The sequence below is a fragment of the Lactuca saligna genome, chromosome 3 (assembly GCF_052625555.1).
Source record: "Lactuca saligna cultivar CGN05327 chromosome 3, ASM5262555v1, whole genome shotgun sequence".
Lineage (NCBI taxonomy): Eukaryota > Viridiplantae > Streptophyta > Magnoliopsida > Asterales > Asteraceae > Lactuca > Lactuca saligna.
This window is the reverse complement of record NC_136419.1, coordinates 128,319,846-128,344,569: the sequence shown is the minus strand read 5'-3', so window position 1 is coordinate 128,344,569 and position 24,724 is coordinate 128,319,846. Positions and strand designations below refer to the sequence as shown.

At 39.8% G+C, this 24,724-nt stretch overlaps 1 protein-coding gene across 1 annotated transcript; it reads right to left on the bottom strand.

Moving 5' to 3' along the window:
* Positions 1-534: 534 nt before the first annotated feature.
* On the bottom strand, positions 535-24,214 carry LOC145035967 (uncharacterized). Its single transcript, XM_078984459.1, has 4 exons — positions 22,724-24,214; positions 22,528-22,604; positions 21,496-21,933; positions 535-1,636 (listed from the first exon to the last, which is right to left on the bottom strand). The coding sequence occupies exons 1-4, from the start codon at positions 24,212-24,214 to the stop codon at positions 535-537; spliced, it is 3,108 nt and encodes a 1,035-aa protein (XP_078840585.1).
* Positions 24,215-24,724: the final 510 nt, after the last annotated feature.

Genomic DNA, 24,724 nt, shown 5'->3' with positions numbered 1-24,724 from the left:
CCTTTATATATAAAGTTCCAACAATCCCCCACCAAGTTGGTAAGTTTCCTTTCACTCAGACAGATGATGTCACTTGGGTGTCACGAAGACTAAACCCTAGTTTAATGAGAACAAACAAGAAGAGACCGATTCATTGGTATCCTTATAGGTTTAAACCATGAACCTCAATGACCTCTCCGGTTTACCCCCACACACCACAAGTCATATTTGTGTTCTCCCTGAGCGCTATTATGGCCATGCGCTATAAATCCTTTTCATGACCCTTTAGAAGATAAACCACTAATCTTCACTTGAGGCGGCACCACCTCTAGATCATATAGGCATAGTTTTACAACATCTTCGTTGCTTAGATGTCTCCAAAACTACGTTAAGAGTCGTAACTCATCCTCATTCTCGGCAACGACACACTATCCTACCTCACATGGATCTATCATGAACGATAGTACCTTCTATCGTTAGTGATTTCGTTGTTACCCTTTAAACTTGAAAATTAGGAGCACTAATGTCAAGTTGGGTTTCCATCACTAAACGATTCTATTGTGGTTTTAGACCCATGACTCTCGTGGTAGATGTAACCAAATCTCTCGTCAGAGGTTTGGTAAACGGATCTGCCAAGTTCCTACTTGTCTTGACATAGACAACCTTGATGGTACCACTTTCAATTAGTTGTCTCACAAAATTGTGACGTAGACCTACATGTCTTGACTTCCCATTATATACCGCATTATATACTTTAGACAATGTGGCCTCACTGTCACAGTACATGGGTATTGAAGGCATCGGAATATCCCACAAACGTATATCCATAAGTAGATCTCGAATCCACTCTGCCTCTTTGCCTGCTGCTGCTAAGGCAATTAGCTCAGCTTCCATCGTTGAATGAGCTATGCATGTCTGTTTCTTGCTCGCCCAAGAAATAGCACCACCAGCTAGAGTATAAATCCAACCACTTGTGGACTTTGAATCACTAGTGTGATCAATCCAGCTGGCATCAGAATAACCTTCAAGTATTCCATTAGATGACGAATATGTCAATTCAAAAGTACTTGTCCTTTTCAGGTATCCTAGTACTCTACCCACTGCTTTCCAGTGCTCCATCCCTGGATTAACTGTATACTGACTCAACTTGCTTACAGCGAATGCGACGTCAGGTCGCGTGCAGTGAGTAGCATACATCATGCTCCCAACTGCACTAGCATATTCTAGTTGGGCCACGGCTCGACCAGAATTCACCTTAAGTTTCACACTTGAATCAAAAGTAGTGTTAAATTCCTTAATGTTCAAATGTTGAAACTTTGTCAGAATTTTCTCTATGTAATGAGATTGACTCAGAGAAATCTGACCACCCGTCCTCTTCACCTTAATACCAAGAATAGTATCTACTTCTCCAAGATCTTTCATCTTAAAGTTCGAGGATACGTATTTCTTCGTCTCAAGAATACCTTCTAGGTGAGTGCCAATGATCAACATATCATCAACATAAAGACATATAACTACTATGTAATCAGATGTATGTTTAGAGTAAATACATCTATCAGCACTATTGTGCTGAAAACCAAAGGCAGTCCCAGTGGTGTCAAATCTCTCATGCCACTGTTTAGGAGCTTGTTTCAACCCGTACAAAGACTTAACAAGTCTACATACTTTGTTTTCTTGTCCAGGTATTACCAAAACCTTCAGGTTGCTCCAGGTAAATCTCCTCTTTGAGATATATAACAACCCGAAATTTCCGCTTCATTTCAATGTAACTTTTTCATAAATCAACTCGCGCAACCGATCGTCGTTCCGATTTCCGATTTCCGATTTCTCCGTCTAATTAAGTCATTAATTAGTACACATTTAAAATGACTTAATGGGTGTCTTAATACATTTAGAAATCATTTTAACACTCAACTTTAGTGATTGGAATAATTCTAAAAATTTACCGTATCGGGTTACGGTAACTCAATCGGGTACGACCAAAAACCCCGTCTAACGCCGGTATCGGGTAGAATTCCACCGTGTCCAAAACCTAAACACTATATAAACATGTTTAGGACTTCATTTGAAGCCTTTGGCCAAATTATCACTAAACTTTTCCCACCTTTCTCCTAATCCAAGTTTAAGGGATCAAAACTCAAAATTAAGGCTTCTAATCTCTAAGGTACCTTCCTAGCCTTAATCTATAACATATTTGACATTCAATTTCGAGTTTAAGACATGAATTAGGCCAAACATTCATGAGTTTACGTCCATAGAACATTCATGGGCCGTAAACTCATATTTCAAGGGTTTTTAAGCCCTAAAACCCTTCCTTTGCATAGTTGGACACTAGATATGACTTAAGGGCTTAAGGGAAGAACTTATAACATGTAGAACATGGATTTAGAGGGACAAAAGTGAGTTTACGGCCAAGGAACATTCTTGGGCCGTAAACTCATATACAAGAGGTATTTAATACAATTAACCCTTCCAAAACCTAGTTGGGACTTAGACATGAACCATGGACTTGCTAATCTAGACTTGGAACACTTTAAACTTGATTTTTGAGTAATAAAGAAGAGTTTACGGCCAAGACATACTCTTGGGCCGTAAACTCCTCTAAAAGGGTGATTTAAGGCCTTTAAACATGTTCAAATGCTTCCAAACTCAATCTATGGCTTTGTGGTAAAATCTAGATGCATCTAAAAATGGTTTAAAGGATTGAAACACAACAAAAGTATGATTTATGAGAGTTTACGGCCTAGGAACATACCCTTGGCCGTAAACTCATAAAACAATGTTTAAGATGCATCAAACACACCCAAATGGCTTGTACAAATTTCTAGAATCACATGTGATTGTTTTAAACACCAAAAACTATCTTTTTCAATGATAAAAGAGAGTTTACGGCCTTAGAACATACCTCTAGGCCGTAAACTCCAACAAAGGTCTTAATTGATGTTCTAAATTCATAACAATGCTTAGAAAACTAGTTTGAATCACATGTGATTGCCCTAAGTAGCTTAAATCAATTTTTCTTAGCCATTGTGAGTTTACGGCCGTAAACTCTATGAGTGTGGCCGTAAACTCATGTTTTAAATGTTTTAAATCTATTCCAAGTGTTCCAAGGTATTTAGATAATTATTTCTAGCAATCCCTAAGTCCATTTGAGCCCTTAAAACACCAAAACCTCACCCACATGTGTTTACGGCCGTAAACTCATGTATGTGGGTGTTCCAATATTGTAAACTCTTTAAAATGTTTACTTATGGGGAGTAAACTCAAGTCCCAAGTCCCTTGTGTCATTACAAATCCAAAGATGTCACCCGGGTCACTCCAAACGCTCGTTTTGAAGTGTTTAACCTCATTGGAGTGTAATGTTCCATATGATTAGTGAATGTATCTCTAATTGTATATATATGGACATTATATCATTTTACATAGGGTCATCGCGAGTAATCAAACCCCGAACCGACGTATAGCGTTCAAAACCGACACGTTTCCGAGTCCGGTGAGTTCATACCCCTACCCTTTTTCACTGTTTTCACTGTTTTCAGGGGGAACACAAGCAAAGTACAAGGGAATTCTTGTACTCATAACATGTTTTCAAATATGTGTTTCATATTCTTATGCTTTTATAACTGATAACTACAACTGATAACAGATCGAACATACAGATCATGTAATATATATTTGTGAAATAAGTCTTTAAACTAGTATGTTTTACATGTATTTCACAAATGGTTTTCCACATTTTATCAGTTAAAAGCATGACATTAAAATATTTGAATATAATACCTGTACACTGTTTTGTCCTTGGTAACACTCCCCAGACTTATACGAGTGGAGGACTTTTAGATTATTACTAGTAAATTTGTTATTCCGATACGATTGGAGACACGTCCTCGGAGAACACTCCACCTGGATTTCGCGAGTGGAGGACTACACCCATAAACAGAATCTCTGGTATTTAGAGAGCGTGACTTGAGTGTATAGATCTATACGGGGCTGACTACCCCACACCTGGCTACTAGCTACAGCCGAACCGAAATGGTTCAAGGGTGACGAAAGTCATAAGTATGTGGACGACTTATTGCCACATGTGGACTACTTATTGCCACAGGTTTCAGTCTATTGTATGGTTATGGAACTCGCAATTAGGATAACAGAGATTTACTTACAGTAATAATGGATTACTTTATACATTATTTACATCGTTTACATCTTTTACATCTTTTACTTACTGTAACTAACATTCAGGAAGGTACGGGACCTTCCTGGGGAAAACATGGAAATATAATCATGATTACATCTTTTACATCTTTCACATCGTTTACATAAGATACATACATGCAGGAAAGCATGGGGCTTTCCTGGGTAACACTTACATAACTAGAAAGAGTCACAGAATGGATAACATTACATCTTTTACAATTTGTAACATACAATAAGGAAAGTATGGGACTTTCCTGGTAACACATGATAAGTAAACAGAACAGTTTAACCAGTCAGATAACCAACTATACATTTTCACATGAGTAAACATGTTTTCAGTGTACAAACTTACTATACTTTACATTTGTGAAACAATAACCAACTTTTAAGAAAATACGGGATTTTCTTGGTGTACATAACATTTCAGAAACAGAAAGGAAACCGATACATTTCCGTAAAACAAAACCGCTTATGAACTCACCAGCTTTATGCTAATTTTCAAACCGCTTGTGTTCTCAGGTCAACGTTAGAACAGGTACCCGAAGATCATTTTGCATGAAGACGGTGTACATGAAGACCCGTTACATTTTGTCTATATATACTATGTATCACAACTGTACAAACTTTACTTCTGAAACAACTGTAAAACTGTTATTATGTAATGTAATGCTTGTTTTACTTTACTTACTATGTACATTGGAATTGATACTCAACACGGTAGTCAACCCCGGAAATGTATTCCGCCTTCGGTTTTCGGGGTGTGACAGATTGGTATCAGAGCCCTTGTTTATAGTGAATAAAGTATACCAAACCTTACATGGTATAAAACTATAAACACTAAAGGGCCTAAGTGCTCTGAATTAAAAGTATCTTCAAACTACAAGTATTTTCAAAAGTATACAAGTATACCAAACCGTCGCCATCCGTAACCACAAGTAGAACAGAACATAAGTAAATGGGTGTTGTGTACTACGGTTAAACCTGGGCAGTTATGTAGTCGTGTCTAGGATCAATATGGCCTGGCCAACTATATTCATTCGAGACACGACCAACATGTGCTTGGGAGTAACTGTGGTATGTGGCATGCCTAAAACTTACCCTAATATCCCAAACATCGAATCATTGTCGTAAACAATTCAGGAAATACTATGGGAGTATTTCTCGATCCCGATCCTCTGTAGTAGTCCTTATTCAAGTGGTTTCCCTGTGATCACTCTTAGCGATAAATTATCTGTTCGATAACTCTTTCCTGCTTTATCGCTTACTCGAATCATATAACTGTCATATCTATCGATTCAATGTAGAGGACTTACCATCCTCTTTTCCTTGATCTTATTAGATCAAGATGCCTCCCCGAAAGAGACCTAGCTCAAAGAACAACAACAATCCTTCCTCGCCGCCACCTCCTCCCCAGTTTGACCTAGCATCAGTTCAGACAATGATGACAGCTGCAATGGTAGCAGCTATGTCACAAATGAACCCTAGTGGTTCGGGTGGTGGTACTCAATCTCAAAACCCTGAGGGTAGCCAGGGACACCAAAGAGGGGGTTCCTATAAGGATTTCATGAATGCGAAACCAACATCCTTTAATGGCGCTGGAGGTGTCATTTCTTTATCTCGATGGTTCGAGAAAATCGAGTCCATCTTTGAAATTTGTGCTTGTGCGGAATCCGATAAAGTCAAATTTGCAGCCTGTACCTTCGCGGATAAAGCTTTGACTTGGTGGAATGGCCGAGTCAAATCTCTGACCTTACCCGTAGCCAATGCCATGGGCTGGGAAACCATGAAGGAACTTCTCATTGCTGAGTATTGCCCCCGTGGTGAAATGCAGAAATTAGAGCACGAGCTCTGGAACCTGAAGATGAAAGGTTCCGACATTGCTTCATATACTTCCCGATTTGATGATCTCGCACTTCTCTGCCTAGGGTTAGTCACTCCTGAAAACAAAAAGATCGAAAGGTTCGTTTGGGGATTATCTCAACCAATAAAGAGTCATGTTTTGGCTGCTCGTCCGGATACCTATGATAGTGCCAAGACCTTAGCACAAATTCTGATTGATCACAACGACGATGTCAAGGAAATCACTACCACTTCTGAGCCGACTCAAAGGAGTGGTGAAAAGAGGAAATTCTGGAAAAAGAAGAAAGGTCAATCTTCTCAAGGATCATCTAAGAAACAACAAACGGTAGCAGTCCATGCTGCTACTGCTACTCTTGTTGTTGTTGTTTCTGCTAAGGGATCCACAGCCTCAACTCCTACCAGTAAATATGCTGGTAACCTCCCTCTGTGTGACAAGTGTAAATACCATCATCATCCTGGTCCTTGTCGAGAATTGTCTTGCACCAACTGTGGTAAGAAAGGGCACACAGTTTGATACTGCAGAACTCCTACCCAATCAGCTAATCAATCATCGGGAGCAGGTGTTAGTCAAGCCTGCTACAACTGTGGTGAAGTCGGGCACTTTAAAAGGGATTGTACCAAGAAGTCAACTACTGGTAACACTGGAAGGGTTCTGACCATGGGAAGGGAGGAAGCAGTTGCCGATCCCACTGTTGTTTCGGGTACGTTCCTTCTCGACAACTCATATGCTAGTATTCTTTTCGATTCGGGTGCTGAAAGGAGTTTTGTTAGTCATGCATTCAAACATAATCTAAAACCAAATCCTCAACCACTAACTGAAACGTTTACCGTCGAGATGGCTAATGGTGAGAAAGAAAGCGCTAACGACGTATTCATAGGTTGTACGCTTACCCTAAATGATCACTCATTTCCTATAAACCTCATGCCCGTTTCCATTAAGAGCTTTGATGTTATCGTTGGCATGGATTGGTTGAGTCCCAATCATGCTGACATTCTTTGTTACGAAAAAGCTATTCGTCTCAATCTTCCTTCGGATCAAACTCTCGTAATCTATGGCGATAAACCCAGTTCCAACCTTCATATCATTTCTTGCATCAAAGCTCGAAAACTCCTTCGAAAGGAGTGTGTTGCATTCTTAGCTCATGTGATCAACGAGAAACAAGAAGTTAGAGACCTCGCGAGCATTCCCGAAGTCTGTAACTTTCCCGATGTGTTTCCCGAAGAACTTCCAGGGATTCCTCCCGAACGTCAGGTCGAGTTCCGTATTGACCTAATTCCTGGAGCTACTCCCGTAGCAAAATCCCCGTATCGCTTAGCTCCCGCAGAAATGTAGGAGTTATCCAGTCAACTCAATGAGTTGCTCAGTAAAGGATTCATTAGGCCGAGTTCCTCACCCTGGGGAGCTCCGATTCTGTTTGTCAAAAAGAAAGATGGATCCTTTCGGATGTGTATCGACTATCGTGAGCTGAACAAGTTAACCGTTAAGAACCGATATCCTCTTCCAAGAATAGACGACCTCTTCGATCAACTCCAGGGAGCCAGTTACTTCTCTAAGATAGACCTTCGGTCGGGGTACCATCAGTTACGAATCCAGGAGAATGATGTTCCCAAGACAGCATTTAGGACTCAGTATGGACACTACGAGTTTGTAGTGATGCCCTTCGGTCTAACCAATGCACCGGCTGTGTTCATGGACCTGATGAACCGGGTGTGCCATCCCTTTCTAGACAAATTCGTTATCGTGTTCATTGATGACATCCTCGTCTACTCCCGAAGTGAAGAAGACCATAAACAACACTTGAGGCTAGTGTTGGAAACTCTTAGATCCGAAAAGCTTTACACAAAATTTTCCAAATGTGAATTCTGGTTACAGAAGGTAACTTTCCTCGGTCACGTAGTAAGCGAGGAGAGTATTCATGTAGATCCTTCCAAGATTAAAGCGATAGAGAGTTGGTCGGCACCGAAAACACCCACGGAAATTCGTCAATTCTTAGGTCTCGCCGGCTACTATCGACGATTCATTCAGAACTTTTCTAAAATCGCCAAACCGTTAACCACTCTAACACAGAAAGGTGTACCCTTTTGTTGGAGTGATAAGCAAGAAACTGCATTCCAAACGTTGAAGAGAGCCTTATGCAGCGTGCCTGTTCTGTCTCTGCCAAAAGGGACAGAGGACTTCGTTGTCTATTGCGATGCGTCTAATCAAGGTTTAGGATGTGTGCTTATGCAAAGAGGAAAGGTGATTGCCTATGCCTCTAGACAGCTGAAAGCACACGAAGTCAACTATACCACACACGACTTGGAGCTAGGAGCAGTAGTCTTCGCATTGAAGATTTGGAGACATTATCTCTACGGAACCAAGTGCACAATCTTCACTGATCACAAGAGTCTGCAACACATCTTTAATCAAAAAGACTTAAACATGAGGCAACGGCGATGGGTAGAATTACTCAGTGACTATGAGTGTGAAATCCGTTACCACCCCGGCAAGGCCAATGTGGTAGCAGATGCCCTTAGCCGAAAGGATAATACAAGCCACAAAGTGAAGAACCAGACGATGACCATCCATTCCAACTTACCTACGCAAATCCGAGAAGCTCAGTATGCAGCCCTCAAACCTGAAAACGTGTTAGATGAAACCTTGAGAGGAATGGAAAAGAAACTTGAGATTAGAGGTGACGGAGTTCACTGTTTCATGAATCGAATCTGGATTCCCAAATCTGGTGGATTCAGGGAAATAGTCATGGAGGAAGCACATAGAACCAAATACTCTGTTCACCCAGGTTCGGACAAGATGTATCTGGATCTCAAGAAACAATACTGGTGGCCGAACATGAAAGATGAGATAGCTACATTTGTGGGCAAATGTCTGACTTGCGCCAAGGTCAAAGTCGAACATCAGAAGCCTTCAGGTCTGCTTCAACAACCCGAAATTCCCGAGTGGAAATGGGAGATGATTACCATGGACTTCATCACCAAACTACCCAAGTGTTCTAGTGGGTACGACACCATTTGGGTAATTGTCGATCGTTTGACAAAATCCGCTCACTTCATCCCGATTAAAGAATCATACAAGATGGAGAGACTCGCGCGAATCTACATTCAGGAAGTAGTACGTTTTCATGGTGTACCTGTATCCATTATCTCTGATCGAGATAGTAGGTTTACCTCCAGATTCTGACAATCTCTTCAGAAAGCCCTTGGAACCAAACTAGATATGAGCACGGCGTATCATCCTCAGACCGATGGACAGAGTGAGAGAACAATCCAAACCCTGGAGGACATGCTTCGGGCATGTGTCATTGACTTTGGAAAGTCGTGGGATACACACCTATCCTTGATCGAGTTCTCATACAGCAACAGTTACCACACCAGCATTAGGGTTGCTCCGTTCGAAGCCCTATACGGTCGTAAGTGCAGATCCCCTCTGTGCTAGGCCGAGGTGGGGGATACACAGTTAGCCAGGAGTCGAGTCCCCGACAGTGCTCTCACTGGTCCTGAAATCATCTGCGAAACCACCGAAAAGATCATTCAAATCCGTAACCGACTGAAAGCCTCACGTGATCGTCAAAAGAGTTACGCTGATAATCATCGGAAACCATTAGAATTCCAGGTTGGAGACCGTGTCCTGTTAAAAGTCTCGCCCTGGAAAGGCACTGTACGCTTTGGCAAGCGTGGGAAACTTAATCCAAGGTATATTGGACCCTTTGAGATCCTCTCCAGGATTGGTCCAGTTGCCTATAAACTTCATTTACCGCACGAACTTAGTAACATTCATCCTGTCTTTCATATTTCAAATCTTAAAAAGTGCCTATCCGATGAAACCCTAACAATTCCCTTAGACGAGATCGAGATCAATGAAAAACTCAACTTTGTGGAGGAACCGATCGAAATCATGGATCGAGAAGTCAAACGTACAAAACAAAGTCGCATCCCGTTAGTGAAGGTTCGCTGGAATGCCAAGCGGGGACTGGAATTCACTTGGGAACGGGAAGACTCAATGAAACAGAAGTATCCACAACTCTTTTCTTATCCATGATTTGTATCTTGTCTTATGTTCTAAACTTGAATTTCGGGATGAAATTCCCTTTAACGGGGGGATAATGTAACAACCCGAAATTTCCGCTTCATTTCAATGTAACTTTTTCATAAATCAACTCGCGCAACCGATCGTCGTTCCGATTTCCGATTTCCGATTTCTCCGTTTAATTAAGTCATTAATTAGTACACATTTAAAATGACTTAATGGGTGTCTTAATACATTTAGAAATCATTTTAACACTCAACTTTAGTGACCGGAATAATTCTAAAAATTTACCGTATCGGGTTACGGTAACTCAATCGGGTACGACCAAAAACCCCGTCTAACGCCGGTATCGGGTAGAATTCCACTGTGTCCAAAACCTAAACACTATATAAACGTGTTTAGGACTTCATTTGAAGCCTTTGGCCAAATTATTACTAAACATTTCCCACCTCTCTCCTAATCCAAGTTTAAGGGATCAAAACTCAAAATTAAGGCTTCTAATCTCTAAGGTACCTTCCTAGCCTTAATCTATAACATATTTGACATTCAATTTCGAGTTTAAGACATGAATTAGGCCAAACATTCATGAGTTTATGGCCATAGAACATTCATGGGCCGTAAACTCATATTTCAAGGGTTTTTAAGCCCTAAAACCCTTCCTTTGCATAGTTGGACACTAGATATGACTTAAGGGCTTAAGGGAAGAACTTATAACATGTAGAACATGGATTTAGAGGGACAAAAGTGAGTTTACGGCCAAGGAACATTCTTGGGCCGTAAAATCATATACAAGAGGTATTTAAGCCAATTAACCCTTCCAAAACCTAGTTGGGACTTAGACATGAACCATGTGTTGGGTTTTGAGCAATCTAACACTTCCTAAGTGTGCATGCAACCCTAATAAACCTTGGATCTATGTTTGTCTAAATACATGCAAAATAATAATTTTCCAAGGTTTATAACCTGTCTAACATGGCATGGGGAACATTTCAACATAAAAGAGTTAGAAGAGATTACATACCTTTTGATGAGTTGGGTTCTTAGGAGTTTGAGGGCCAAGCACCAATAGTGTGAATGCCTCAAATGGAATCACAAACACCACAAACTCTTGGAAAACTTTGAGAGAGTATACACACTCTTGTATTTTTGGCCACACACATGCACACACACACTAGTTCACTAGTTTTCTCTTAGGCTCCATTTCATGCTCCATAAGCATGCTTATATAGTATGCATGGTTAGGGTGAAACCCTAATAACCCATGTCTTTTCCTTTTCCAAGGATCCATGGGTTAAAAGCTCCATGGATCATCCATGGACTTCCACATAAGCCTAGCCCATTAACAAATGAGTATTAGCCCACACCATATAAAACAAATAGCCCATAATTTAATTAGTATTCCTTTTAATCTCTAAATTAATCCATAATTAATTTAAGACTAAAACTAATTAAATAACGTAACTTCATATTAATATATTATAACTCATAATATATTAATAAACATATGTGTACAACTCTCATAAAATTATCCATAATAGTTTGGATGAGATGCAACCCAAATGGACCATGTCGGTCGGGTCAAGTATATACCAAATAAGTTATGGACTTAGACACCTTATCCAACAGACTCCCACTTGGATAAGTCTAATAACTATATTTGCCTATAACTTCAGGAACCAACCAACAATCGTAGCTCTCGAAAACTCCCTCAAACAATGAAGACTCTGTCGAACTATGAAGCGCCATTTTAGATAAGTGATCACATAATCCTCTGTTCTCATGATATCAGCCGGACAAACACATGGAACTATGTCTTACTTATTGTCTAGCAGTTGTTTCTCGATTTTCCGATTTGTTTGACGAAGAACTTCACTGAACACATCGGTTTAGTTCTGACCAGGCCTGGTACATGGGTCAACACAAAATCATCGAGGGGCCCAGATATCGCTTCTATTTCTAGAAGGAACAGATAAACTTCGACTGATATGCTTGTTCTACTACTTATTGAATTGTACACAAAGGCACGTTTTATAACATCAAGTTACTGATGCGTTTACGTGCAATCAATGCACAAACAACTCATAGGTAACAACTCATATCTCTAGGTTTAAAGATTTATATGATGTTATCGTCTCACGATCACTCGAGATAAATTCCATGAAGTGATACAAGTGAGCGTGGGTTTATACCAATACTCATAACTTATGAGTACTCATGAATGTTGCAGCAACCATTGCCATGTCTAAACACCTTTAAGGCATCTACAAACCCAATTCATGACAATCTTGATTCATACCTACTTCCGACGTATGATCGATTGTGGAGGTTTGAATAAATTAATTATTCTGGAAGTCAAAACATGCAAAACTGAAACAATAGTAAATAATTGACAATGATAGTAACACTTTACTCATAAATAAATCACAAATTTTATTCATCATCAAACGTCGATTACATTTTACAAGTTTCAGGAAAACTATCTAATCTGTAAAACTAATATCGTCCCTCAGCCCGATGCGTCTCGCATGCTGAAAATGCTTAACCCTCGTCAGTCCCTTCGTAAGGGGATCTGCAGGATTCTCATCTGACGATATCCTCCTTGTCACAAGGAGTCCTTCTTCAATCTTGTGTCTTATGAAGTGATATTTTCTGTCAATGTGTCGGGATCTGCCATGATCTCTTGGTTCCTTGGCTAAGATAACCGCAGCATTGTTGTCACAGAAAATCTCTATAGGTTCCTTAATAGCTGGTACAACTCCAAGGTCTCCGATGAAGTTCTTTAGCCATATCGCCTCCTTCGCTGCTTCACTCACTGCTATATACTCTGATTCACAAGTCGAATCAGCCACCGTCTCCTACTTGGAACTCTTCCAAGAAATTGCCCCTCCATTTAAGGTAAAGATCCAGCCCGACTGAGAGCGGAAATTATCCCTATCAGTCTGAAAACCAGCATCACTATACCCTAATATTTTCAAGTCATCACTGCCACCAAGGGTAAGGACCCAATCCTTAGTCCTCCGCAGGTACTTGAGAATGTTCTTTACCGCGGTCCAATGAGCTTTGCCAGGGTTCCCCTGATACCTGCTGACCATGCTCAAAGCAAATGCCACATCAGGACGGGTACAAGTCATAGCATACATGATCGAGCCAACTGCGGAAGCATATGGTAATTGGCTCATCTCAGCTATCTCTGCCTCTGTACTCGGACTCTGAGTCTTACTCAGTTTGGTATTGCTTTGGATTGGTAAATCTCCTTTCTTGGAATTCTCCATGTTGAACCTTTTCAACACCTTATCCAAGTAGATACTCTGATTAAGTCCAATTAGTCTTCTACTCCTTTCTCTTAATATCCTTATCCCTAGGATATAGGTAGCCTCCCCTAGGTCCTTCATAGCAAAGCACTTCCCAAGCCAGGACTTAACCTCCTGCAAGGTTGGGATGTCATTTCCTATGAGTAGTATGTCATCCACATACAGTACCAAGAAGCTAACTATACTCCCACTAGCTCTGACATACACGCAAGACTCATCTTCTCTTCTCAAGAAGCCAAACTCTTTTACCTTCTCATCAAAACAAAGATTCCAGCTATGAGATGCTTGTTTTAATCCATAAATGGATTTCTCAAGCTTGCATACTCTATTAGGGTACTCTGCATTGACAAAACCCTCTGGCTGATTCATGTACACATCCCCAGCCAACTTTCCATTAAGGAAAGCGGTTTTGACATCCATTTGCCATATTTCATAATCATGAAATGCTGCAATGGCTAACATAACCCTAATAGACTTAATCTTGGCCACCGGCGAGAAGGTTTCATCATAATCAATACCTTGAGTTTGAGTAAAACCCTTCGCAACCAGTCGAGCCTTATAAGTATGCACTTTTCCTTCCATGTCGGTCTTCTTTTTGAAGATCCATTTGCACCCGACTGTTTTACGGCCCGGTACATTGTCAACCAAGTTCCAAACTTGATTATCATACATGGACTGTATCTCGCTGTCCATAGCCTCCTTCCATTTAGCAGACTCCGGGCCTGCCATGGCTTCCTTAACACTGCTAGGTTCATCCAAATTTACTAGTGTACTATCACTAATAAACGTATCACCTTCCGTAGTAATATGAAAACCATAATAAAACGAAGGTGTGTTCCTAACCCGTGTGGAACGTCTCGGAGGTACAGACTCGTCAGCTGGATCAACAGGAGTTTCTTCCTCAGGTTGATTGCTAGTGTCTGAGGTTCCTTCACCAATTGATTCTTGAATTTCTTCAAGATCAATCTGCCTCCCACTGTCTCCTTGGCTTATAAATTCTTTCTCGCGAAAGATCCCTCTTCGTGCTACAAAGACCACATTCTCACTGGGTCTATAGAAAAGGTAACCGAAGGATTTCTGTGGGTAGCCGATGAAAATACACCTTTCACTTCGGGGTTCAAGCTTATCATGAGCTTCGAGCCTCACGAAGGCTTCGCAACCCCAAATTTTGATGTGGTCCAAATTGGGAACCTTCCCAGTCCACATCTCATGAGGTGTTTTGGTAACCTTCTTTGTAGGGACTAGATTAAGGATATGGGCGGCAGTCTCTAAGGCATACCCCCAAAAAGAGATTGGTAACGAAACTCGACTCATCATAGAGCGAACCATGTCCAACAAGGTACGATTACGCCTCTCAGCTACACCATTCAGCTGTGGTGTCCTGGGAGGAGTCAATTGTGAGACAATCCCACACTCCTTAAGATAGTCAAGGAACTCGGTACTAAGATACTCACCACCTCGATCGGATCGAAGCATCTTAATGTTCCTGCCCAATTGATTTTCTACTTCCTGCTTGAATTCCTTAAACCTTTCAAAGGTTTCGGACTTATGTTTGATTAAGTAGACATACCCATATCTACTAAAATCATCAATAAAAGTCACATAATACCGATTAGCGTCCCTTGTGGCGGTTTTGAATGGCCCACATACATCAGTATGTATTAGGTCCAACAAACCTTCACCCCTCTCACAAGTTCCAGTGAAGGGTGATTTTGTCATTTTTCCAAGTAGACAAGATTCACAACTATCATCTGATTTGAGGTCAAATGATTCCAAGACTCCACTCTTTTGGAGTTGGCCTATGCGTTTCTTGTTTACATGTCCAAGACGACAATGCCACAATGATGCTTTATCTAGGCTAGTAGAAGAATCAATATACAACACATTATTTCCTAAGTTGTCTACAATCGACACAGTTTCATACACACCATCACAAGGTAATGCTTTAAAATAAAACACATTATTAAAGAAAGCATTAATACCACCACATTCATTATCAAACGAAAAGGTAAAACCTTGTTTGTACAAAGCATAAAAAGAAATAATATTCCTCGCCATTTCAGACGAGTACACACATTTATTCAAATATAATTTTAACCCATTATTAAGCAACAAAGTATAAACTCCAATCTTGGAAACAGGTGAAGCCTTCCTATTCCCCATGATTAAGTTTATCTTCCCGTGCTCCACATCCTCACTTCTTCTTAGGCCCTGCAAATCAGAACATATGTGAATACCACATCCTGTATCAAGCACCCAAGAGTTAGAATATGTTGAGTAATTAGACAATATAGTGTAAATACCTGCATAGGTGGGTTTCACTTTCCCATCCTTTAGATCCTGCAAGTACTTAGGGCAGTTTCGCTTCCAGTGTGCCTTTTCATGGCAATAAAAGCATTCAGCATCCTTTGGAATGGCAGAAGGAGTGACAGAACCGTTCTTAGTCTTTGATGAGGAGCCTTCAAGAGACTTTCCCTTGGTACCCTTCGAAGGGTGCTTCCTCTTTTTCCCTTTGCCTTGCCCAATAGCTAAAACAAGGGTAGAAGTTGGAGTAGGAGTAGTAGAGGTAACAACCGCTTTACCCTTAAGACCGGTTTCAGCGGTCTTCAAGAGTCCTTGAAGCTTGCTGAGGGTAACTTCCTCCTTGTTCATATGATATGTCATTCGAAAATGATCATAACAAGAAGGCAAGGAGTGCAAAATGATGTCAATTGCTAACACCTCGGGGATGTTAACATTCAGCTTCAGCAAACGGTCCACATACCTTTGCATCTTTTGCATGTGGCTCGTGACGGATTCACCGTCCTTCATGCGGGTAGTTATTATGGAGGAGATTATTTCATACCGCTCCTGACGAGCACTCTGATGGTACCTTTCCATCAGGTCTTGGTGCATCTCAAAAGGGTAGAAATCTTCATACGACTTTTGGAGCTCGGCTGTCATCGTGGCCATCATGATACATGCCACCTTAGTAGCATCTCTCTCATGAGTCCTGAATTCAGCGATCTCCTCAGGAGTGGCAGTAGACTCATCAAGTTCTTTTAACTCCTTATCGAGGACATATTCCTTGTCCTCGTAACGAGTAACCATCCTGATGTTCCTAATCCAATCCATGAAGTTGGAACCATCAAAGATGACCCTCCCACGAAGATTCATGAGAGAGAAAGAACCAGTTGGGTTAGAGCCTGAAGCATTAGTGTTGGAAGACATCTGAAAGAAGAAAGTAAGTTTAGATTAGATATTTAGGATCCTTAATAAGACACCCAAATGTAATATTAAGGCTAGGATCCAATCACAATATATTACACTTAGAAGAGGGATGCCGTAATCTAAGTAATAATATATTTGAAAGGTAGGTGAATGACGATTCACCAATTTCCACCATGAAAACGAAATGATTTATTAGGTTTAATTGGATTTGAAATTCCTAGATTCTTTTGAGATTCATTGAACTTTTTCAATGGCATGTTTCAATCTCGATTGTGCCCTTCAAGTTTTGTGACTGGGATGCCGAGGATCACAAAACAAGGTGTGAATAACCATGCTAATTCACTTGGTACTCTTAATATTATCACCTAATCAATGTGCCGGTTAACCACACACGCTCCATTGATCTATGACAACATTAAGTCACCCTTCGTGATCCTTACTAGTCCTAGTTAGTGTGCCGGTTAACCACACACGCTCCACCAACGACTTGGTAAGGTACAAAGTGTGAATTCCATGGATTAGCACCATGTTCATATTTTCCTAAAATAACTAAGATTAGGAATTAAAAGAGTTTAGTTATTTTATAATATTCATTATACTTTTAATGAGGATTTAAAGTCATTGTTCTACCCGTTCGGCTAACGACCCTCCACCGATCAAGCAAGCGGTGGGTGAGAGTATACACCCATTAAGTCACCATTTTATAGGCAACAACCTTATACCCACCTTATAGACCGGCTTCGTGAATGAGGCCTACTAACGGTAAAACGACTTATTCTTATACATATATATAATAATTAACCATTAATGTTATAAATAGTATAAGGGTTGAATTTTAACTATTAAAACTCTAAGGTTTGGAATTAAAGTTTATTAAAGTGTGTGAAACTTTACAAATTCCAAAACTTGAGGGCAAGTTTTGTAACTTTCCAAAACTCTTCATTTCATAACTTATGAATTAAAGGTTCATAAAAATGAAGACTCTTCATTTTCATGTAACTTATGTGTTTTAAGTGTGTGTTAAATGAAAGTGACCTTTGGTAATCCATAACTTGAGGACAAATTATGGACTCCATTAAAACACATAAATGATAAAGAATTAATCCTAAACAATTCAGCAAATAATTCCTATCATTTTCTAAATTCATAAGAACATGAACATGATCATCAAAAATTCAAGAATTATATGAACACATAAAATCATGGATTTTTGATATATGCTATTGTAAATGGATTAGAACAACCATTACACCAACTAAAATAAGTTTTATAACACCAAAACAGTTTAGGGTAATGTTTCTAGTCCATTTCCAGCAGCAAAAATCGAGATTCTACATTCTTTCGATCCTACTCGTCGAGTGCACGAACTGACTCGTCGAGTAGGTTGAAGTTTGCCTTGGACTCGGCGAGTCCCCCAAATGGACTCGGCGAGTCTACCATGCAGACAGCAACGATTTTGACTTTTTTCACTATTTTGCATCAAGTATCAAACAAGCAAGCCTAGGCTCTGATACCACTGTTGGGTTTTGAGCAATCTAACACTTCCTAAGTGTGCATGCAACCCTAATAAACCTTGGATCTATGTTTGTCTAAATACATGCAAAATAATAATTTTCCAAGGTTTATAACCTATCTAACATGGCATGGGGAACATTTCAACATAAAAGAGTTAGAAGAGATTACATACCTTTTGATGAGTTGGGTTCTTAGGAGTTTGAGGGCCAAGCACCAATAGTGTGAATGCCTCAAATGGAATCACAAACACCACAAACTCTTGGAAAACTTTGAGAGAGTATACACACTCTTGTATTTTTGGCCACACACATGCACACACACACTAGTTCACTAGTTTTCTCTTAGGCTCCATTTCATGCTCCATAAGCATGCTTATATAGTATGCATGGTTAGGGTGAAACCCTAATAACCCATGTCTTTTCCTTTTCCAAGGATCCATGGGTTAAAAGCTCCATGGATCATCCATGGACTTCCACATAAGCCTAGCCCATTAACAAATGAGTATTAGCCCACACTATATAAAACAAATAGCCCATAATTTAATTAGTATTCCTTTTAATCTCTAAATTAATCCATAATTAATTTAAGACTAAAACTAATTAAATAACGTAACTTCATATTAATATATTATAACTCATAATATATTAATAAACATATGTGTACAACTCTCATAAAATTATCCATAATAGTTTGGATGAGATGCAACCCAAATGGACCATGCCGGTCGGGTCAAGTATATACCAAATAAGTTATGGACTTAGACACCTTATCCAACACCATGGACTTGCTAATCTAGACTTGGAACACTTTAAACTTGATTTTTGAGTAATAAAGAAGAGTTTACGGCCAAGACATACTCTTGGGCCGTAAACTCCTCTAAAAGGGTGATTTAAGGCCTTTAAACATGTTCAAATGCTTCCAAACTCAATCTATGGCTTTGTGGTAAAATCTAGATGCATCTAAAAATGGTTTAAAGGATTGAAACACAACAAAAGTATGATTTATGAGAGTTTATGGCCTAGGAACATACCCTTGGCCGTAAACTCATAAAACAATGTTTAAGATGCATCAAACACACCCAAATGGCTTGTACAAATTTCTAGAATCACATGTGATTGTTTTAAACACCAAAAACTATCTTTTACAATGATAAAAGAGAGTTTACAGCCTTAGAACATACCTCTAGGCCGTAAACTCCAACAAAGGTCTTAATTGATGTTCTAAATTCATAACAATGCTTAGAAAACTAGTTTGAATCACATGTGATTGCACTAAGTAGCTTAAATCAATTTTTCTTAGCCATTGTGAGTTTATGGCCGTAAACTCTATGAGTGTGGCCGTAAACTCATGTTTTAAATGTTTTAAATCTATTCCAAGTGTTCCAAGGTATTTAGATAATTATTTCTAGCAATCCCTAAGTCCATTTGAGCCCTTAAAACACCAAAACCTCACCCACATGAGTTTACGGCCGTAAACTCATGTATGTGGGTGTTCCAATATTGTAAACTCTTTAAAATGTTTACTTATGGGGAGTAAACTCAAGTCCCAAGTCCCTTGTGTCATTACAAATCCAAAGATGTCACCCGGGTCACTCCAAACGCTCGTTTTGAAGTGTTTAACCTCATTGGAGTGTAATGTTCCATATGATTAGTGAATGTATCTCTAATTGTATATATATGGACATTATATCATTTTACATAGGGTCATCGCGAGTAATCAAACCCCGAACCGACGTATAGCATTCAAAACCGACACGTTTCCGAGTCCGGTGAGTTCATAACCCTACCCTTTTTCACTGTTTTCAGGGGGGGAACACAAGCAAAGTACAAGGGAATTCTTGTACTCATAACATGTTTTCAAATGTGTGTTTCATATTCTTATGCTTTTATAATTGATAACTACAACTGATAACAGATCAAACATACAGATCACGTAATATATATTTGTGAAATAAGTCTTTAAACTAGTATGTTTTACATGTATTTCACAAATGGTTTTCCACATTTTATCAGTTAAAAGCATGACATTAAAATATTTGAATATAATACCTGTACACTGTTTTGTCCTCGGTAACACTCCCCACACTTATACGAGTGGAGGACTTTCATATTATTACTAGTAAATTTGTTATTCCGATATGATTGGAGACACGTCCTCGGAGAACACTCCACCTGGATTTCGCGAGTGGAGGACTACACCCATAACCAGAATCTCTGGTATTTAGAGAGCGTGACTTGAGTGTATAGATCTATATGGGGCTGACTACCCCACACCTGGCTGCTAGCTACAGCCGAACCGAAATGGTTCAAGGGTGACGAAAGTCATAAGTATGTGGACGACTTATTGCCACATGTGGACTACTTATTGCCACAGGTTTCAGTCTATTGTATGGTTATGGAACTCGCAATTAGGATAACAGAGATTTACTTACAGTAATAATGGATTACTTTATACATCGTTTACATCGTTTAAATCTTTTACATCTTTTACTTACTGTAACTAACATTCAGGAAGGTACGGGACCTTCCTGGGGAAAACATGGAAATATAATCATGATTACATCTTTTACATCTTTCACATCGTTTACATAAGATACATACATGCAGGAAAGCATGGGGCTTTCCTGGGTAACACTTACATAACTAGAAAGAGTCACAGAATGGATAACATTACATCTTTTACAATTTGTAACATACAATAAGGAAAGTATGGGACTTTCCTGGTAACACATGATAAGTAAACAGAACAGTTTAACCAGTCAGATAACCAACTATACATTTTCACACGAGTAAACATGTTTTCAGTGTACAAACTTACTATACTTTACATTTGTGAAACAATAACCAACTTTTAAGAAAATACGGGATTTTCTTGGTGTACATAACATTTCAGAAACAGAAAGGAAACCGATACATTTCCGTAAAACAAAACCGCTTATGAACTCACCAGCTTTATGCTGATTTTCAAACCGCTTGTGTTCTCAGGTCAGCGTTAGAACAGGTACCCGAAGATCATTTTGCATGAAGACGGTGTACATGAAGACCCGTTACATTTTGTCTATATATACTATGTATCACAACTGTACAAACTTTACTTCTGAAACAACTGTAAAACTGTTATTATGTAATGTAATGCTTGTTTTACTTTACTTACTATGTACATTGGAATTGATACTCAACACGGTAGTCAACCCCGGAAATGTATTCCGCCTTCGGTTTTCGGGGTGTGACAAGATAACCATTCAGAAAGGCTGTCTTCACATCCATTTGATGAATATACAATCCCTTCAAAGCTGATATTGCTATGAGAGTCCTAATTGAACTAATTCTAGCAACTGAGGCATAGGTATCAAAATAATCGATCCCTTCTCGCTGCCTATAGCCCTTTGCAACCAACCTTGCTTTATAAGCAGATATGGATCCATCAGGATGATATTTCTTCTTGAATATCCATTTGGATCCTATGGGTCTTCTCCCCTTGGGTAGATCAGCTAACTCCCAAGTTCCATTACCCATAATTGAATCCATTTCGTCATTGATTGCTTCCTTCCACAGAGGAGCATCCCGAGACGTCATGGCTTCAGTAAATGTCTTAGGATCATCATCCAAATTAATTGAAAAGATGACCTCTCTCGTCACTTTCTTTTGTGTTCCTTCGACCAAATAAGAATAGAAATCATCTCCAAAGGTTTTCTCAATTCTAGCCCTAGTACTTCTCCTTGGTTCCTCCACACTGGGAGGAGGTGGTACTATTTCTCGAGAGGTACCTGTAAGTGTTGTATGACTAGAGTTTTCTTCATCCTTAGAAAACTTGTCCTCAAAGAATTCCACATCTCTGGATTCCACAACAACACCAGAATCAATATCTAGTAATCAGTAAGCCTTGCTATTTTGAGCATATCCAATAAATATACTCTTATTAGCTCGTGCTCCCAATTTGGTTCGCTTAGGATCGGGAGTCCGATAATTAGCAACACACCCCCACACTTTCAAATAGTCTAGGTTAGGCTTTCTACCTTTCCACAACTCATAAGGGCTTGTAGGAATCACACGACTAGTGACCCTATTATGAACATAACAAGCAGTCAATAGTGCTTCCCCCTACAGATTGTTTGGTTGACCCGATTGGTTCAACATATAGTTGACCATCTCACAAAGACTTCGGTTCTTCCTTTCAGCCAAACCATTCTGTTGAGGGGTGTATGGTGATGTTCTCTCATGTTTAATTCCATTCTCTTCGCAGAATGTGTCAAACTCTTGGTTGAAATATTCTCCACCTCTATCCGAGCGAAGAATTTTGATGTGTCTTTCAAGTTGATTTTCGACCTCAGCCTTATATCATTTAAATGCATCAAAAGCTTCATCTTTTGATCTCAGAAAATAAACATGTAGATATCTACTGAAGTCATCACAAAATGTGATGAAATACCTTTTTCCTCCTCGAGTAAGGATTCCATTTAACTCACATATATCAGAATGAATCAACTCAAGTAAAGATGTGTTTCTCTTAACTGATGGAAAGGGTTTTTAGTGAACTTTGATTTTACACATGTTTCACATTTTTCAAAATCTTTTGAGTCATATTTTAACATACCTTTAGTTTGCATTTTTTCAATGTTTTTAACATTAGTGTGAGCTAAACGTTTATGCCATAAAGAAATTGAACAAACAATATAACAAGAAAAGTTCACTTCATTCACATTAGCAACCAATCCATCAATTACATCATTTCCAACACTAGACACACTAGCAACACCACTCTCAACACTAGGACCACTCATATTTCCCTCATCACTAAGACATAAACGATACATTCCCGAAGTGTTGTTAGCCCTCCCAACATATCTTCTGCCTTTAGTGATCACAATTTTGCCTCTCTCAAGCACCATCTTGAACCCACCCTTGTCAAACTTGTCTGCAGAAACTAGACCCTTCGAGATAGTAGGAACATGAAGAACATCTCGAAGAGTCACCCATTCACCACGTGTGAACTTCAACCAAACATCACCCCTTCCTAGAACTTCAGCTCTATGGCCATCAGCACAGACGACAACCGTCCCATGAGGCATGGGTTGGTAGGTGCGAAAGCTCTCTCGTTGCCCACAAACATGCACATTGGCTCTAGTGTCTACGAACCAACCTCGAGCACAGATTGCTCGAGTAAGAGAGGAGATCATGAAACTCTCTCCAAGGTTCACACTAGCCACCATTTCAGTAACCTTCTCGACTGCATGTGCAACCGGTATGGATTTGCGATCTTTGCATTCTCTCGCATAGTGCCCAATCTCTCCGCAGACATGGCAAGGACCGGCCCTTTTTGGCTTTGAGTTAGGATTTTGATGACCCGGTTTCTTGAAGCTTTGTTTCTTGGGCCCAAAGTTCTTCTTGTTCTGTCCCCCAGATTTGCCTTTGTGGCTAGAATTCCCACATGACACATGATGCACACTTTGTCTAACTTTACCTCGCTTGTCCCTGATGCGAGTTTCCTCCTCAATGCGGAGGTGTTTCATCAGATCATCCAAAGAGTAGTCCTCAGATTTGTGCATCATTCTCTTAGAGAAATCTTTCCACGAGGGTGGTAGTTTTGCGATTATCGCACCAACCTGAAAGAGTTCTGGAAGAGAGATGGTGAGTGCGTTCAACTTGTTGACCATAACTTGGAGTTCATGCACTTGCTCCATAATTGGTTTGTCATCAACCATTTGAAACTCAAGGTACTTGGACACAAGGTACTTATTAGTACCTTCTTCATGTGCCTTATACTTGAGTTCCAACGCACCCCATAGCTCTTTAGGATCTTTGACCGGCGAGTAAAGATCATAGAGCCGATCAGATAGGGAATTCTTGATGTGACCCAAACACAATTCCTCGGATTCTCTATGCAGAATCCTTTGTTTTTCTAGTTCTGCAATGACCGCTGGGTCCACAGATTCCCCTTCCTTTGGAATTGGATCATTAGGAATTGGTGCCAATTTTGGGTCCAACAAAAAGGAGAGCTTCAAGACATGAAGCATGAACTTGACCTTTTCGGCCCAACGAGTGTAGTTCTGACCATCGAATTGGTCAATTTTGGCAAACTCTTGGTTCATGAAGTGGAGGCTAGCAGTAGAGTCCATTAGTCTGTTGATTGATCACAATATATAAAAACCTTTAAGATTGTTGTGTAAAACAAACTAATAAACGCGCAAGGAAACCGACAAATAATATTGAGAATTATATGTCGATTAGTTGCAAATAATAGACCCAATTATTGTTATTATATTACCGAGTTTCGTCCAAAACCAGATCTATCCTTCTCGATTAGATCCGATTATAAGAAAGGTAGAAGAAGACTGTCCTGTTATTGGACGAATTAAACACAAGACAGAAAAGTAAAACCGACCTGTTGATTGCTGACTTGATCTTGAAGCAACTGCACGGATCAGATTCCTGTCCTTAAAGGTTTTTACTTCGCTTGTATTGGCTGTAAGCAACAGAGTAAAACCCCAGGATTTAATGCATCTAGATCGATATTCCAACAGCACTGGAAATCGACAAACACAAAGCGACTACTCGGAAACTAGAAGAAAAACCGCAGAGAGAGGGAGAGCTTTCAGATTTTCGTGAGTACTATATGGCTCCTAGGG